At 33.3% G+C, this 15,005-nt stretch overlaps 3 protein-coding genes across 3 annotated transcripts in view; 2 read left to right on the top strand and 1 right to left on the bottom strand.

Annotated features, from left to right (window-relative positions):
- Nucleotides 1–1,460: 1,460 nt before the first annotated feature.
- On the top strand, nucleotides 1,461–6,686 carry LOC106710934 (vitamin K-dependent gamma-carboxylase; the record flags this gene model as incomplete). The annotated part of the gene is made up of 9 exons (XM_045678386.1): nucleotides 1,461–1,559; nucleotides 1,735–1,890; nucleotides 2,079–2,244; nucleotides 2,507–2,692; nucleotides 4,172–4,335; nucleotides 4,822–5,007; nucleotides 5,056–5,270; nucleotides 5,379–5,877; nucleotides 6,316–6,686. Coding segments are annotated over exons 1-9 (1,995 nt in total), but the record flags the coding sequence as incomplete, so codon positions are not given.
- A 309-nt stretch (nucleotides 6,687–6,995) lies between these two features.
- Nucleotides 6,996–7,700, bottom strand: LOC106710969. Its single transcript, XM_014503162.2, has one exon. The coding sequence runs from the start codon at nucleotides 7,698–7,700 to the stop codon at nucleotides 6,996–6,998; it is 705 nt and encodes a 234-aa protein (XP_014358648.2).
- A 1,509-nt stretch (nucleotides 7,701–9,209) lies between these two features.
- Nucleotides 9,210–15,005, top strand: part of LOC106710983 (elongation of very long chain fatty acids protein 6) — a 31,712-nt gene continuing 25,916 nt past the window's right edge. Inside the window, exon 1 of the mRNA XM_014503188.2 lies at nucleotides 9,210–9,845. Coding sequence (XP_014358674.1) covers nucleotides 9,655–9,845 — 191 coding nt within the window. The 5' untranslated portion in view covers nucleotides 9,210–9,654. The remainder of the gene's footprint in view (nucleotides 9,846–15,005) is intronic.

Genomic DNA, 15,005 nt, shown 5'->3' with positions numbered 1-15,005 from the left:
ATATGAGTGATCTCTCAAGTGTCATATAATGAAAATTGTTAATGGAATTAAATGTTATTAATGTTATTGCAACGTATTTAGAGTTTTATTTTTAACCCGATCGGCGCAACAGGATACTTAATATAAGGAGTAATTCTATGGACTAAAAAAAATATTTGAAAAAAAAAATCCCATAGGGCGACTGACCCAACGGAAAACTTAACTCCTAAAATATACATACTTACCAAAACATTTAGTCTCATTCTCTTTGAAAAAATAAATATGTTTTACGAATAAAAAAAAACATGTTAAGTAGCCTATGTGTTCTACACCTGTGTCAAATTTCATCAAGATCCGTTAACCTGGTCCGGAGATACCTTCAAACAAACATCCACCCATCTAAACTTTCGCATTTATAATATTAGTAAGATAACAATTAGTATACGATTGACACTGTAATCAAATCCTTAATTAATGGACGGATATACATACATAATACCTTTAAAATAATGCTTCCGTCATCAATCAATCAGTTGAACAAAAAATATAATAACATCACACAGCTACAATATATTGAATTTTAAATTATACATAAGGCAAGTTTTGTTATTTTATGCATTATTTTAAAATATATGGTCGTTAACACGCACGTGAGCTCCGTGAGCAAACGAACACGTGCTGGAATCATTTATTGCATGCCTAATATAATAAGGATTTTCCTTTTCGTGAAATAACATTAAATTTATATAATATATGCTGGTATCATTGAGGTACATATTCAATGAGCATCGATGGCATGCTTCTTAAGCATCTTACCGGAGCGGACTGATCACTGTCCTGGGTTCTTTCCCAGCTATCCAATGTGTATTATAAACTAGTCTAAGAACTATTAATATGCATAGAAAGAAATGTTTAACATAACTCACGCCAGTAACGCAGAGGGGTAAGTATGTAGAGTAAATACTAAGAACGGACTCACCTTTCTTGCCTCTTCTACATTCTTAGAACTTAATATTCTCTTAGCTGTTAATATTTTCCTTTCTAAGAAATATCGGGATGAACAATAATTTCATAAATGGATGAACAATTTTCTGACACATGTGACGCAATGAATAGGAAAACCTTTCCGTAGGTGTTTGCTGAAATACACATCGCATAATTAATAAGACGTACATAAATGTTCCATTTCCATAATTTAGTTTACCTGATCAGCATCCGAAGGAGATGCGTCAGTCTGAAGTCGACTCTTAAGCTAACGCCTAATCAGGTAAGTTTATTTTATCAAAAATTATATTTATTTTATTAGATTATTCCTTCAATAGATTATAAAACTTTTTTAAAAATGTTCCTCACGAAAGCTGCACTTTTCGTCTATTTTTGTAAAAAATACACCTTTATTACAGAGAACATTTTAAGAGTAACAATGAAAGAGAAAATAGCAGCTGTTTACGATTTAATAGACCGAAAATTCTTTGAACAATTCGAGTTCCATTTGCGGGAGACAAATTTACGAAATCTCGCTGTTTACATGCACAAACCCAAAGATGCGTCGAGTTTAGCTGTTACCAGAATATTGTTTGGTGAGTTGGTAGAAATAATAATTGTCCAATTGGAAATCCATTGTACACGTCAAATAGCAACGGGACATTATTAGTAGTTAGCTCACACAAAGGGCTCGAGTCTACCCTCAGCTACAATATAGGCTTAAGTCATTTTTTACGTCAGGTATAATTCACAGCTTTTTATTTTGTCTAGGCATAGCGATGTTATTTGACATTCCGGACGAACGCGGGGGCGCAGCTCTGACTACACGCTGGGGCGACCCCGCCACCTGCCATTTCCCGCTGTTGCCCTTCATACAGCCTCTGCCCATGCCGCATATGGCGATGGTATATGCTGCGCTCTGGTTAGGTATGCTGTTATGTAAATACTAGGCACCATACATCTGCTATACAAGTCTACATTAGGGATATTGTGTTGCTTTGTAAGGCTTTCCAGTATGGAAACACTTTTACTGATGCAGAAAAGATTGTGGAAAACAAGCGTGTTCGTATTAAAAATATGTATTAAACTAGATGTAATGTTATTTTTTTCTCTAGGTGCATTAGGAATTGCTCTAGGATATAAATTCCGGGTCAGTTCTATCACCTTCACAGCATGTTTCTGGTATCTCTTGCTGGTGGAGAAGAGCTACTGGAACAACCACAGCTATCTGTTCGGCCTCGTCGGCCTCCTGCTCACAGTCACACAGGCTAATTGTTATTGGTTAGTAATTTAGCTAAAATATATGAACAGAACTTAAAACCTCGAACGTTATAAACTAAAGTTAATGAATAACTCGATAAAAAATATAATTTCATGTTACCAGGTTAAGTGGAATATGGCAGCTATAAGGTATAAACAATGTGTAGTACAAAAGAAGTGGGACTTCCATTTATAGTACCGTCTCCTCATCTCTTTCGACTTTTAAATTAGAATTTCTATTAAATCTCAGCTGAATATATCCAATTTCTTTTTTCTTATTCAGGTCCATTGACGCCTATCTAAATCCATCAGTATCTTCACCTACCGTCCCGTACTGGAATTATTTCATACTGAAGTACCAGTTTTTCATTCTATACTTCATGGCGGGTGTCAAGAAATGCACGGCGGAGTGGCTGACGGGTTACTCTGTGCAGAATCTTAGTGAACACTGGGTATTTAACCCATTTAAGTAAGTAAAATTATTCTCTCCCTTATTACAACAATTATTAATTGTCTCCCTTAATAAAAAATTAATACAAAAAATCTATATTAAGGGCCTTCGTCAGTGCAGTAATTGTCGAAATGAACGAAGACATTAAATGTTTACATATAAATTACGAAAGAAAATTCGATTTAAATTCAAGGAACCTTATATTTAAAAGGAATTAATTCGTTAATTGCGTCAATACATAAAAGGTCAACATTTTGTAATTTGTGGCTGCAATGTTTATTGATGGAAGGTTATTTAACGCAATTGTTGCATTTTCAAGTAAATTAGATTTTCTTATAAACAACATACTTAATTAATTTTAACAACCCGAAAACTATAACTTTTTTTTAAAAACTTTCTTAACCTTACACTACTTTAGTTAGATAAAAGTTGATTTTCTAAAAGATATATAAAAGAAAAGAAAAGAGAAATACAGTCAAAATCTGTTATAACGACATCGAAGGGACTACTCATATTGAGTCGTAAAAACCGATAGTTGTAACAACCGGTGACAGGTATTAATAGGAAAGATATGTATATTCATGTAGGAAATTAAACCGCATTTTGTTGACTTCAATACAAACGTATAATATAAAAGAACAATATCATTTTTCCATAATTTTTGTATGCATAAAATCTGTAATTTTAGTTTGTTTGAAACACTTCTGTCGTGTATACACATTTTGTAATTCACATTGGATTTTAATCTGCGTATCGTCACAATTTCCCTGCATGTGGAACTCTTCATTAAAAATAACAATCTTTCGTAATACACTAACAGCATTAAGACCGTCAATCAAAGTTGGCACTGTAAATTGTTCTTCCGAGTCTTCCTGTTCATTTTCATTTTCCTCTTGAACTTCACGTACAATATCATCCTCCGTAGCTGGTGCACAAATTGCAATAGACTGATCTACATCAATGAACTCGTGTGTTTCAGTAGTAGATAAAGCAGGTCGTAAATTTTGGGCTAATTGAGCCAAAGAAATATTGTCCTCTTCATCATCGTCAATCACATCATCTGAGGTTCTTGTTATAAGACTTGTAAGATCTTTAAAACCTGCATGCCCAAAGCAGTTAGCTATAGTTTTTTGTGAAACTTGACTATTATACTGTGCCAGATGTGTATACTGTTACCTATTCAAATTGTTTACAATACAGCTGAGCCGGTCGTTCTACAGATATAATTCTCCGAAAACATTAACCAAATGTGGTCGCTTAATGCGGTATGTCGTAGTAAACAATGTCGTAAAAACCAATGTTTTCGATAAAGCGGTCATATAACATTCAGCCAGGACCTTTGATTTTGGTCAGTTTAACCGGTATGTTGTTCTAAACGATGTCGTCATAAACGGTTTTGACTGTAGAATAACCGATGCATCCTTTTATGTCGGTTACACCTCTATTGTATATACTTATGTATATACAGTAACGCGAAACAGAGTTATGTTCCGTCAGGTTGTTCCTGTCGGTGTCACAGACAGACTACCTAGTAGTGCACTGGTTCGTGTTCGCGTTCGACCTGACAGTAGCGGGCTGGATGATGTGGTCGCGCTCCCGGCACATCGCCATGATCCTCTGTGCTCTATTCCATTTGATGAACAGCAGACTTTTTAGGATCGGTATGTATTGCGTAAAGTAACTGATCAAAAACTCTAATTAAAAAGAGATAATTGGGGTAACTTTTAGAGACCTTTATGTTACGTATTTTATTACAACCTTGAAATAAAAAATAAACATTTACTTATTATAATGATATTCAAGTATTGTTATCATAAATTATGTAAGCGCATTTAATTGGGCATTTACTTTGCACTTGTTAATTATATAACATTATTAGTGTATGCAAAAGCAATTGCTGGTGTTAAATAATTGAATAATTGTACCTTCTATATATAAATGCAAGTAAAAGACAATATGCGATTATTGAATTACAAAGAAGCGGAAAAAAATCGACATTCAGTTTTATGCACCGTGGTTAGACTTGCCTAAGCTGGTTGTCTGGACATTACTAGGCTAGACCTTGTTGTCGCTATCAATATTATAAGTTCCGAGTACAATTCAGAACGTAATCAATAAATTTAGATATATGAATATTTCATTTTCAGGAATGTTCCCATGGGTTTGCTTGGCGACGATGCCATTATTTTATCCTTTCGACTGGCCAAAATTAGTGTTCAATTATATGAAAGATTCTTATACTAAAAGCAAAGCGATAATTTGTAAATACAAATGCATGTTTCTAAATGGCAACATAGTGCAAGTGAAACACAATAAAGATATTTTAAATGAAGAAAATACGGAGCAAATAGAAAATAATGTCATTGACAAATCTGAGGAAGATTCATCAAACGAAGCTGTCGATGAAAGTCTTAAAAAAATTAAGGAAAGTTATACTAACGATGAGGAAATTAATAAAACTGATTTGACAGAAAATGATAAATCTGCTACTACTGATAAAGAAGTGAATGAAGGAAAAAGAATATTAACGTGTATTTTAATCGGTATTTATGTATTCCTACAAGGTTTTCTGCCATTCTCGCATTTCATTACTAAGGTACTTTTACTAAATTATCTTTATTTAAATTAAAAATGTTCAGGCTGTCTTTTAAATATCCCAATATTAACTGAGTATGACAATTCTTGATAAAGTTATTAATTTTAGGGTTACAACAATTGGACTAATGGTCTTTACGGATATTCTTGGGACATGATGGTGCACACGTGGGACATGGATTCTGTTATAGTAAAAGTAGTCGATAACGAAAAGAACATTGAGTTCTACGTAGACCCACATCATCTCACACCTAATGAACGCTGGTCCCGGCATGGAGACATGGTACACCAATATGCACGATGCATAAAAGACAATATAATGAAGGAATCGAGTAAAATGAAATGGAATAACTCTGGCAATTACCTTTCTGAAAATATTTCAATTTATATCGATGTCTGGGCCTCCTTAAATGGAAGATTTACACAGCGTATGTTTGATCCGAAAGTCGACATGTTGAATGTTTCGTGGTCCCCTTTCTCGCCTATATCGTACTTGATGCCACTACTCGATGAGGGTCTTAGCTGGAGGGAGCACTTGCTGAGCATCCGGGAAACAGTACACTCGTGGAATAATAACAGTGATGTTGTATTTCTTGCCGACTTTCCTGGTGAGTACATTTACATTCATTAAAGAAGCATTAAAGAATGTACGCTACGATAAATAACTATCATACATGAGGCTAAATTATAACTTAGGTCTTCGTTCTTATTGCTTGGCTTAAGTGTTTTTTTTTTTTTGTATCATGAGATAGCAAACGAACAAGCGGCCACCGAAGCGACCGCTGCCCATATTGTGGTTAACGTCGTGTTTCACCGGTCGAGTCGACGCGTTCGTGTAACAAATTTTGTTGCTAGCGTTCAACACTGTTAATAGACTTTGCCGATTTTTTATTTAATTTTTATATCACGTCTAACCGCTTATATCAATAACAGGCGAAAGATTTCAAGCGATAGAAGTTTTAGTCATACCTCCTACAAAGAAGGTTCCAAGATCCGTGCCCCAGCGTTTCTGTTAATTTTAGTTCAATTAAACTGGCTATTTCCAGGGTATGAATACGAGAAATATGTACCCGAAGAACTGAAAAACGTAACCCTTACAGTGTTGGAGGGAATCGTCGTGTACGAACCCGAGGCTTTACCGAATACGATCAGCAAATCCTTTCAGCTCCGGACTGGGAACAACATCGAATTGTCTTCTGGAATCTTCCACAAGATTATAAACATCGGTGAAACACCCGCCTACTATATGTACATATTTTATAACAGCTCATCATTCAATCGTTCTCTATCCACACCAGTACCAAAGTTACCCATAGCGATGGAGTTAAGAAGACGTTTCAATAACATGGCAAAGTTTGCAATGGACACCATTACAAGTTTGGTTCAATTATTATATGATTTTTCAAAATGTTTTGCTCATCAATGTAAAAATTAATTCATTTGCTTATTACATTTTGTTTGGTAGATAAGGAACATTAATTTTTACAACACAATATGCTTGTAAACATTTATTAATAAAGATTCCACACAAAGTAATTATTTTATTGTTTTTTTTTTTTTACTAGCTTATCTTAGCTTTACGCAGTATTATGTGAATCTCTCGAGAAAATTCACATTACAATAGAACCTATAACTACATATTATATCAAAATTAAGAAGAATTTATACTGTCTCGGCGACTTATGTATCTACAGTCAATAGTCGCCGTAACCGTCCTTTATCTTTTTCACTTCCACGAGCATGGCTTTGTACATTTTTTAGCGTCACGCCCAAACTTCCAGTGATAGTAACATATTGTAGAATTATAGCGGTTGCGGCTTTGACTTCTAGATTGAGATCTATTTCTCGGATTACGTTTATATTCGTATTGAGCATTGAGAGCGGCAACTTGACTTGTGAGCTCAGCTATTTGTTTCTCTAAATTACTGAATTCAGGTGAAGGTGTTTGAGACTTTACCGATATAGATTTGACATCCATAATTTTGTCTGCTATTTCGGCTATTTTATCAATAGGTAAATCCCATTGGGTCTGCAAGATTGCTTGTACGTCGATTGGTAGCCGTCGCAACCACAACTGTCTTAAAAATGCATCATCAACCGAATCCTTACCTAATAAACACTTCAAGGTACGCAGAAATTGTGACGGCCGTCTATCCCCTAGTTCGTCATCAAATATCTGTCGCATTCGCGCTTCCGATCGTGAGAAACGCTGCAATATTTCTTCCTTTATCCACTCGTATCGACTGCCTTTCGTTGGAGTATGCGTAGCAAGATCCTTAGCTTCACTTGCATCAATATGTGAAATCACACAGTTATATTTTGTTTCATCGTCAGTTATTCCTGATACATAGAATACTGCTTCTGCCTTCGCAAACCACAAAGCCGGTCGTTCAGCCAAGAAAGGCGACAATTTTGAATAAACCTCTTGCATAACTAAAGCGGATATGTCTGCGGCTGATAAACTTGCGTGTATCTCATCGCTAGCCACGATTTTCACGTCAAGTTAATACTCGTTAACGCGGTTAAGATGAACGATATACCTGTAAATATAAAAAAAAACATGGGTCCTAAGTGTAATGTGTAAGTTTTTAAGATGATGTTATTTTTAAATTTAGAATTGTAAGATTGCATACATATACATGTCAAATACATCAATAGACGACGCCAGTAAGATTTGTAGTTCTTCTTTAGTAACATCTTTTTCACTAAGCGGAGTAGAAAGAACTTAAAGATTTCACGATAATTACATTTAGTTAAGTCCCGAACAGATGTTTTTATCCTTTGGAAATCAGGATTGCGAATTTCGTCCAGAAGCAAGTTCGTATTGTTGTAGCAAACGTTTGTGTTTGTGCCACTTTAAATATTTCAATTTCAATAGGTAATGTTCTGCCAAGTACTGCAGCAACAGCAATATAAATGAGACGGTATGCGGTGACAGAGCGAGAGAACTATGCACGCGCGACAGGAATATTGTTGCTAAAGAAAGGGAAGGGAGAGGTTCCCGAGTGCTCCCGATGCTTGTCGCCGCAAGCGACAGCGAGCAGCCTGGATTTTGTATTTTGATCCCTTTGAACGGCACTTATTCAGTTCAGTAAAATATTTAACAAAGGCCATTTTTAAATTCTAAGGTAATACAAATTTACATTGGCTTATTATGCCAAATTTTTGGGGTTGTAATTTTTTTTAAAGAAAATCCCGTAAAAAACTGTATGTTAGGTTAGGTTTGGAACACTACAATAGGAAAAACACTGTAATAAAAATATGATTATTATAAAAATAGTGAGTGTGAACATACCTGTTACTGTGAGAAAGTATCATACAATTTTATTCCACAATGATCTTATGGCTGTCGGAAAGATGTAAAAAAACCCGTGTTTGTTTGAAAACGGACCAACGATGGGCCGTGGGCCGTAGCACTAATTAAAAAAAGAAACAATTACAACATTTGCCAAATAGTCCCTCCCCTCTCCTGTCCCTCTTTGTTTCATAAAAATGAAAACTTTTTAAGAATCAATATTTTGGATAAACATTATTCTCAATACAAATCATTGTCAAAAAAAAAAGGGTGCCAGCTCAGCGAAGCAGGGACAGACTAAACTGCCCCTGCGCTGGTTTTCAGCTGGCACCTTTATAAAATAATAGTAATAATAAAAAATGAATTCATAAAAAACGTGACAAATGACAACATCCAACACTGACACGGAATAAAATTTGCCTTCGATTATTGTAATCAAAGATTTCTAAACTAGCAAAACAATTCATACGTATTGTAGGTGACGAGGGTATAATAAATATTTTTTGTAGATTGGAAAAGAAATATCATTACGTAAAGCAAAAAAATTTAATCTGCATTTGTGTGTCTATAAAATATTTCATCTGTGGTCAGTGAACGGAAGTCCATCTGACAGTTTTATTTTCATTTCCTCAAAAGAACTTCAAAACGATTGCGTTTTGCGAGCGCAACATGCATGGTAAAAGCAAAGCACAGTTCATAGTAATAGCGTCATAAGTGGCGTGATCGGTATGACTGTGTGACTGACTGTGAAGAGAACGTCGAGTGAGCTCATTCATCGTGTCGTCGGCGCTGTGGCGAGTTGAATAAGTACGGGCTTGGTCGACGCCTCAACTCGTCAACGCGAATATATAATCAACTTTAAGACATTCCGCGTTCATTATTGAATTTAGCGCTACTAAGACGGCACGCCGAACCGCCTTAATCAAACAGGCATTTTAGGCAACTGTGATATAATACGTTAGTAACCTATTCAAAGATTTTTAGGTTAATCCTATACCGGTGATATCAGTTTGACGTCCCCTTTGAAAATCTACCGTGTTTCGTGTTCTTTAGTGTGATTTATTACTTGAACTATTATATCATTTAAAATATGGAGGCTTCCATGAACTATAACTTGGATGTCACTCCAAACTACTCTTATATTTTCGAATTCGAAAATGAGTTCATTCATCAAAATTATAGGAAATGGATGACTGAAAATTGGACTGTGGCTTTCTATTATGTCGGCATTTATATGGCCTTTATTTTCGGAGGCCAGTACTACATGCAGAACCGTCCCAGGTAAGAAATCGCTTCTATACTTTTTCATACTTTCACTATAACCAAAAACTTAAACTTAAGTGAGATGTGTGACATGAACTTCTTATTTTTTAAATAAATTGTATAAAATTGAACTGATGATGAATATAGATACACATTTTTTGTATTATAAAACTCAAATATAACTATTTTTGAAACTATTACAATTAGAAAACTACTAGAATTTTAAATTTTAGCCATAATTTATATACATTAATCTTGTATCAAAATAATGAATTTTTATCGACAACTGTTTAACAACAAAATAATGTTAAAGAATTTAAATTCTTTTTATTAGTAGCCTTAGACCCATTAAATCAGTGATTATCAAACTTATTTCTTTTACCGCCCCTTTGAGAATCAATTATTTTTCAGTGTCCCTCATTTTTTATACACCCCTAAAACTTAAAATTGTGTTGTAGTAGTAGGTAAATGTAAAAATACTATAAAAAGTAAATAAAATTACAAATTATACATCACACCTCTAACACATATGGACATCCCCTATTTTTTCTGGGCCTCTTTAATACCCCCCTCTAGGTTTCAAACGCCCCCAAGGGGGTGTTATCGCCCACTTTGAGAAACACTGCACTAAATGTATAATTTGATTATTAAAAATATTATTTTCAAACTTTATTGAATTTGAAACTATGAAAATGATCTTTAAAATATATCAGATATAATACTATTAATAAATATCAAAGCTGTTGTTTTATACTGAAAAATGACTATGAGCTAATAAGTACTTTGATTATAATGTATATTGAATTTCTTCAGAGAAAGGATGAAAGTTCTTCATTCATTATTGTATTACATTAACCCAGATAAGCCTGAAACATTTTTTTGTCTTAGAAAGTTGCGATATTTTTTAATATATTCTTAACTAGCTTTTACTCGCGACTCCGTTCGCACGGAATAAAAAAATAGAAAACGGGGTAAAAATTATCCTATGTCCGTTTTCTGGTTCTAAGCTACCTGCCCACCAATTTTCAGTCAAATCGATTCAGCCGTTCTTGGGTTATAAATGGTGTAACTAACACGACTTTCTTTTATATGTATAAGATAATTGAGTATTAGGAGCATTTAGAATACTGAGGACTTCAGAAAAAATAATAAAATAAATAGTGTCCCTCAGAAAAGCTGGAAAATGACATGCCATATAGGGGTCGGTATGTTCATCTGGGTACAAACTACCAAAAAAAAAATGTCTTAAAAGGATAAAAAAGAAGAGGAAGAGTTGTAATAATTAAATTGTTTTTTATTTTTTTTAAGATTGTGCATTGCTCAACAGTAAAAACAAACTGCTGCTTTTTTTTGCTTTTTCGGTTTGTCTTATTGTATACCTCTCACATTATGCATTTTCTCACAGTAAGAAATAAATGACCTTCCCATACACTTTTTTTTTTTACACATTTCACATAGAGTTAAAATCAGTAGGAACTAGGTAACTAGGTAGTTGCAGTAGCAATTACTGTAAAAAGTTTCACTTAAAATGAAAAATATTTAATTTGTATTTATGTATAGATTTCTTTTTGAACTCTAACTATTATATCAAAAGTATGTTTTTGTTTTTTTTCCCCACATAATTTCTACAAAATCTTTGATCTTCGAAAGTAACAGATTTACTTAAGCTTTTTTCTTTAGATTAGAATAATGTAATATTTATGTAAATGTAAGACAATTAAAAAGCTAAGGCTCATTGGTACATAAAAACCGAGATGAAAAATATTGTGATTAAAAAAATGATGACCTCCACATATGTTGAAATTCAAAGATTAGGGTAGTTTACCAATCCGCAATGGGCGAGAATGATTTACTGTAGTTGAAATAAGAAATTTACACATGAACCAAAAACATTTATTTACAGTTACATTGTTGGCTTTCTGAAGTACGACAGATTGGCGAATGGTTAATGTTTATTAACCGTGCGTGTCGATTGCCGAAACACTATAATGATCCTTCTCATTCTACTAGAAAACCTTAATGTTTATACATGTTTTGGCAGTGAAAATTCAAGGTAACATTGACTTACTCAATGAGTGAAACTTTCAATTTATCCAACGTCTTAATATTAAAAATTGTCTTAATGATCCAAATTTCCTGCTAACAATTTCCTGTTTAATATTTTAGTTGTACAAATACGTGGCATTAAAAATTCCACGACTGTTTAATTAGTAAGGCATATTTTTAATGTTTTAATCAACCTTTAGATAGTAAAAGAGTTTTACATGATTTTTAATATTTATTAATTAAACCAAATAATGCAATTCTGATAAGTTATACGATTTCCTTAGAAATAATTACTATTTATCTCTTAACATTGTTTTAATATGGATATTTTTTTTAAATAAAATTATACGCAATTGTTTAAGCCCTGGTCTATTTAATGTATAAGTTGTTAATTTTTTTTTTAACTTTAGCCTCAATGTAGGAATTATCCAAAATTAAAAATAAAACTTGTGCATATTCATAAAACTCATCTGTATACACCAGTTGTTATTGTAAGAGAAAGCGGTTTTAAAAGAGAGGCGTTTTTTATTAAGGTTTCATAAGAAAGGCTACTCGAGTAGTGATAGTTGAACAGCTAACACTACTTGTAGATTCTAGTTTAGGTCACTAATCGTGGGTTTCTGAAACCGAAATTGTCGTTTAAAACATATAATCTCGGTTTCGTCAAAGACAGACAGGGATGACGATTTGTTTTATACAAAGATTTTATTTAGGTACTTAAACCAACGTAAAGCAGCGAAATACACGTAAATAGACAAAAAATACCACATTCTTAGGTTGAGACTTTTTTTGTTTTAGTGTCTGGTTACGAACGCAATTCGCGGTTTTTCAGCCATATTGCAAATGCATTTTAAAACTGCATTTTTTATATAGATGACGTCAGAGTAATTTAAAAACAAAATCCATTTGTTGATAAATGGAAATTTATAAGAATGATAAATGTTTTATTAGCTTTATGAAGAGAATAAATAGAGATTTTACGCGATGTAGGTCAACTCTCGATCAGGAGTGGAATGAGGCATGGGTTGGCACAGATTCTGTTCACGGTCTCGGGGGAGGTTGTTAGGGTTGGTAACAAAATTTATACTATATAAATAAATTTCCGGTCTTAAGTAAAAATTGGATTTTTTTTTGCTTATACAAATGTCCACTAAAATGTATTTTATTATTTGACTTAAAAATTTCAATATCATAGTTATTAAAAATAACTCGTAATAAAAAGTAATAGGTCTCATGAATATATTTGTGCTAAAAATATTAGTACATTTTACCATTTGCTATATTTATTAAGTTCCAATTACAACAGCACATGTTTTAACGTTCTTTTAATATTACATCGTAACAAATCCAATGTGTAATGATGTTGTGAAGTTTTAGATAATCAGGTTTTTGTTTTGTTTTGACATTGGCAAAGTTTCTGAATAAATTTTGACCCACATCTGATCTGCAGCATTATGTAATGACGCTCCATCCCACCCCCAGCCGGCCCGTTACCTCCCTCTCATGTTCGTAGATTTGAGATGGCAATGCTTGGCAAGAATCTATTAATTAAAATCAGTATTGGATTAAGTTTTAATATGAAAGAATACGAGGTTGTATATGCCTTATTTTTATAATCCTAATATTAAATTATTTGTCGTTCATAGATCATAAACTGTGGTTTTAATTCATTGAAACAACACAAGTTAATAGATGTTACATTTTAATACTCTAGCCGCGTTCAATTTTTTTTTTAAATTGTGTTTTATTATAATTTCATACGTAGCATTTTGGCTCGTAAGTTATTGGGCTTAAGTATTAATATTGTTTATCATCGTTATTTTGCGAGCGGAAGAACAGTTATTTAATCGCACATATGTTAGGGTTGCCATGTTTTATCTCAACGAAAAACGCACATGTGAGGAAATGTTAATTTAAATTAATATTTAATTTGATAACTGTGGGTTCTTTCTTAGACCATAATCTCTGTATAAAACACATCGTCATCCCTGTCATTATCTTTGAAAAAACATAGATAACAAAATGTTTTAAACAAAGATTTTGGTCTGAGAAACCCACGGTAAGTCATTTTACTTGCTTTCTATATCTGTAGATCGGCTTAAAAACAGAAAAGATCCTTAATATTGGCATTTAGGTTTATTTATTATTTTAATAATTATGTAAAATTAAAAAATATAAACTACATATCCATAATAATAAAACACAAGGATATAAAATCCTTTACAAATAAATAAATTAAATCTAATATATAAAATTCTCGTGTCGCAGTTTTCGTCACCGTACTTCTCCGAAACGTCTTGACCGATTCTCATGAAATTTTGTGAGCATATTCAGTAGGTCTGAGAATCGGCCAACATCTATTTTTTAACTGCGCGCGGACGGAGTCGCGGGCGACAGCTAGTATAATATAAATATCGTTCACTTTAAATAGATAATTGTTAAGTTGAAGTTAAAATTCAATTATTTGGTCACACTAATGTGGATTGTTGGATCATCGAACTCGTGATGGAGTTGAGACTAGTCATTTTTATTTACAGTCATATCTTTGTACCTATAACTATAAGCCATATTTAAGAAGTAAAACTAAAACCTGTTATGGATACTTTGGATACTTTTTTAATATGTGCTTTTTGCAACAGATTTTTGTTATAATAATATAATAATCGATACAATAATATGAATCGTCATATTATTCTACAGTTATTCTACAATAATTAAAAAAAAAAGCAATCGTTTCCCCGAAAGCGTTCTTATCTTTTGCGAAGTTTAATCTCATGTCTTATACGACTTCGATAAGATTAAAAAAACAAGGTAAAAACAATCTCTTTAAAGTTTTTTTTTTAATATTGGCAGCTACAATTTGTTAATGCTAACCATTTAGGAGGTATGTAGCTAGGGTTGCCAGGTCGCCAAACCTACTAGCCGGTAGCCGGACAGACTAGCCAGTTTGACCAGACATTTGGGTAGAAAGGTCGGACACCCTATATTATTTAGGATTTTGTCTCAGTATTAATAGGTACACTCTCGTTTGGGAAATGTAAAAAGCCTAACAAAAGCGGGAAATCCGTTTATTTTGCCGTTTATTGGCCGGACACGCGATCAAAAAGCCTACCTTTGTCCGGCTTTATCCGG

Source organism: Papilio machaon, chromosome 6 (assembly GCF_912999745.1).
Source record: "Papilio machaon chromosome 6, ilPapMach1.1, whole genome shotgun sequence".
NCBI classification, from domain to species: Eukaryota; Metazoa; Arthropoda; class Insecta; order Lepidoptera; family Papilionidae; genus Papilio; species Papilio machaon.
Note: the sequence above shows the minus strand (reverse complement) of the source record. Positions and strands in the feature narration are given on the sequence as shown.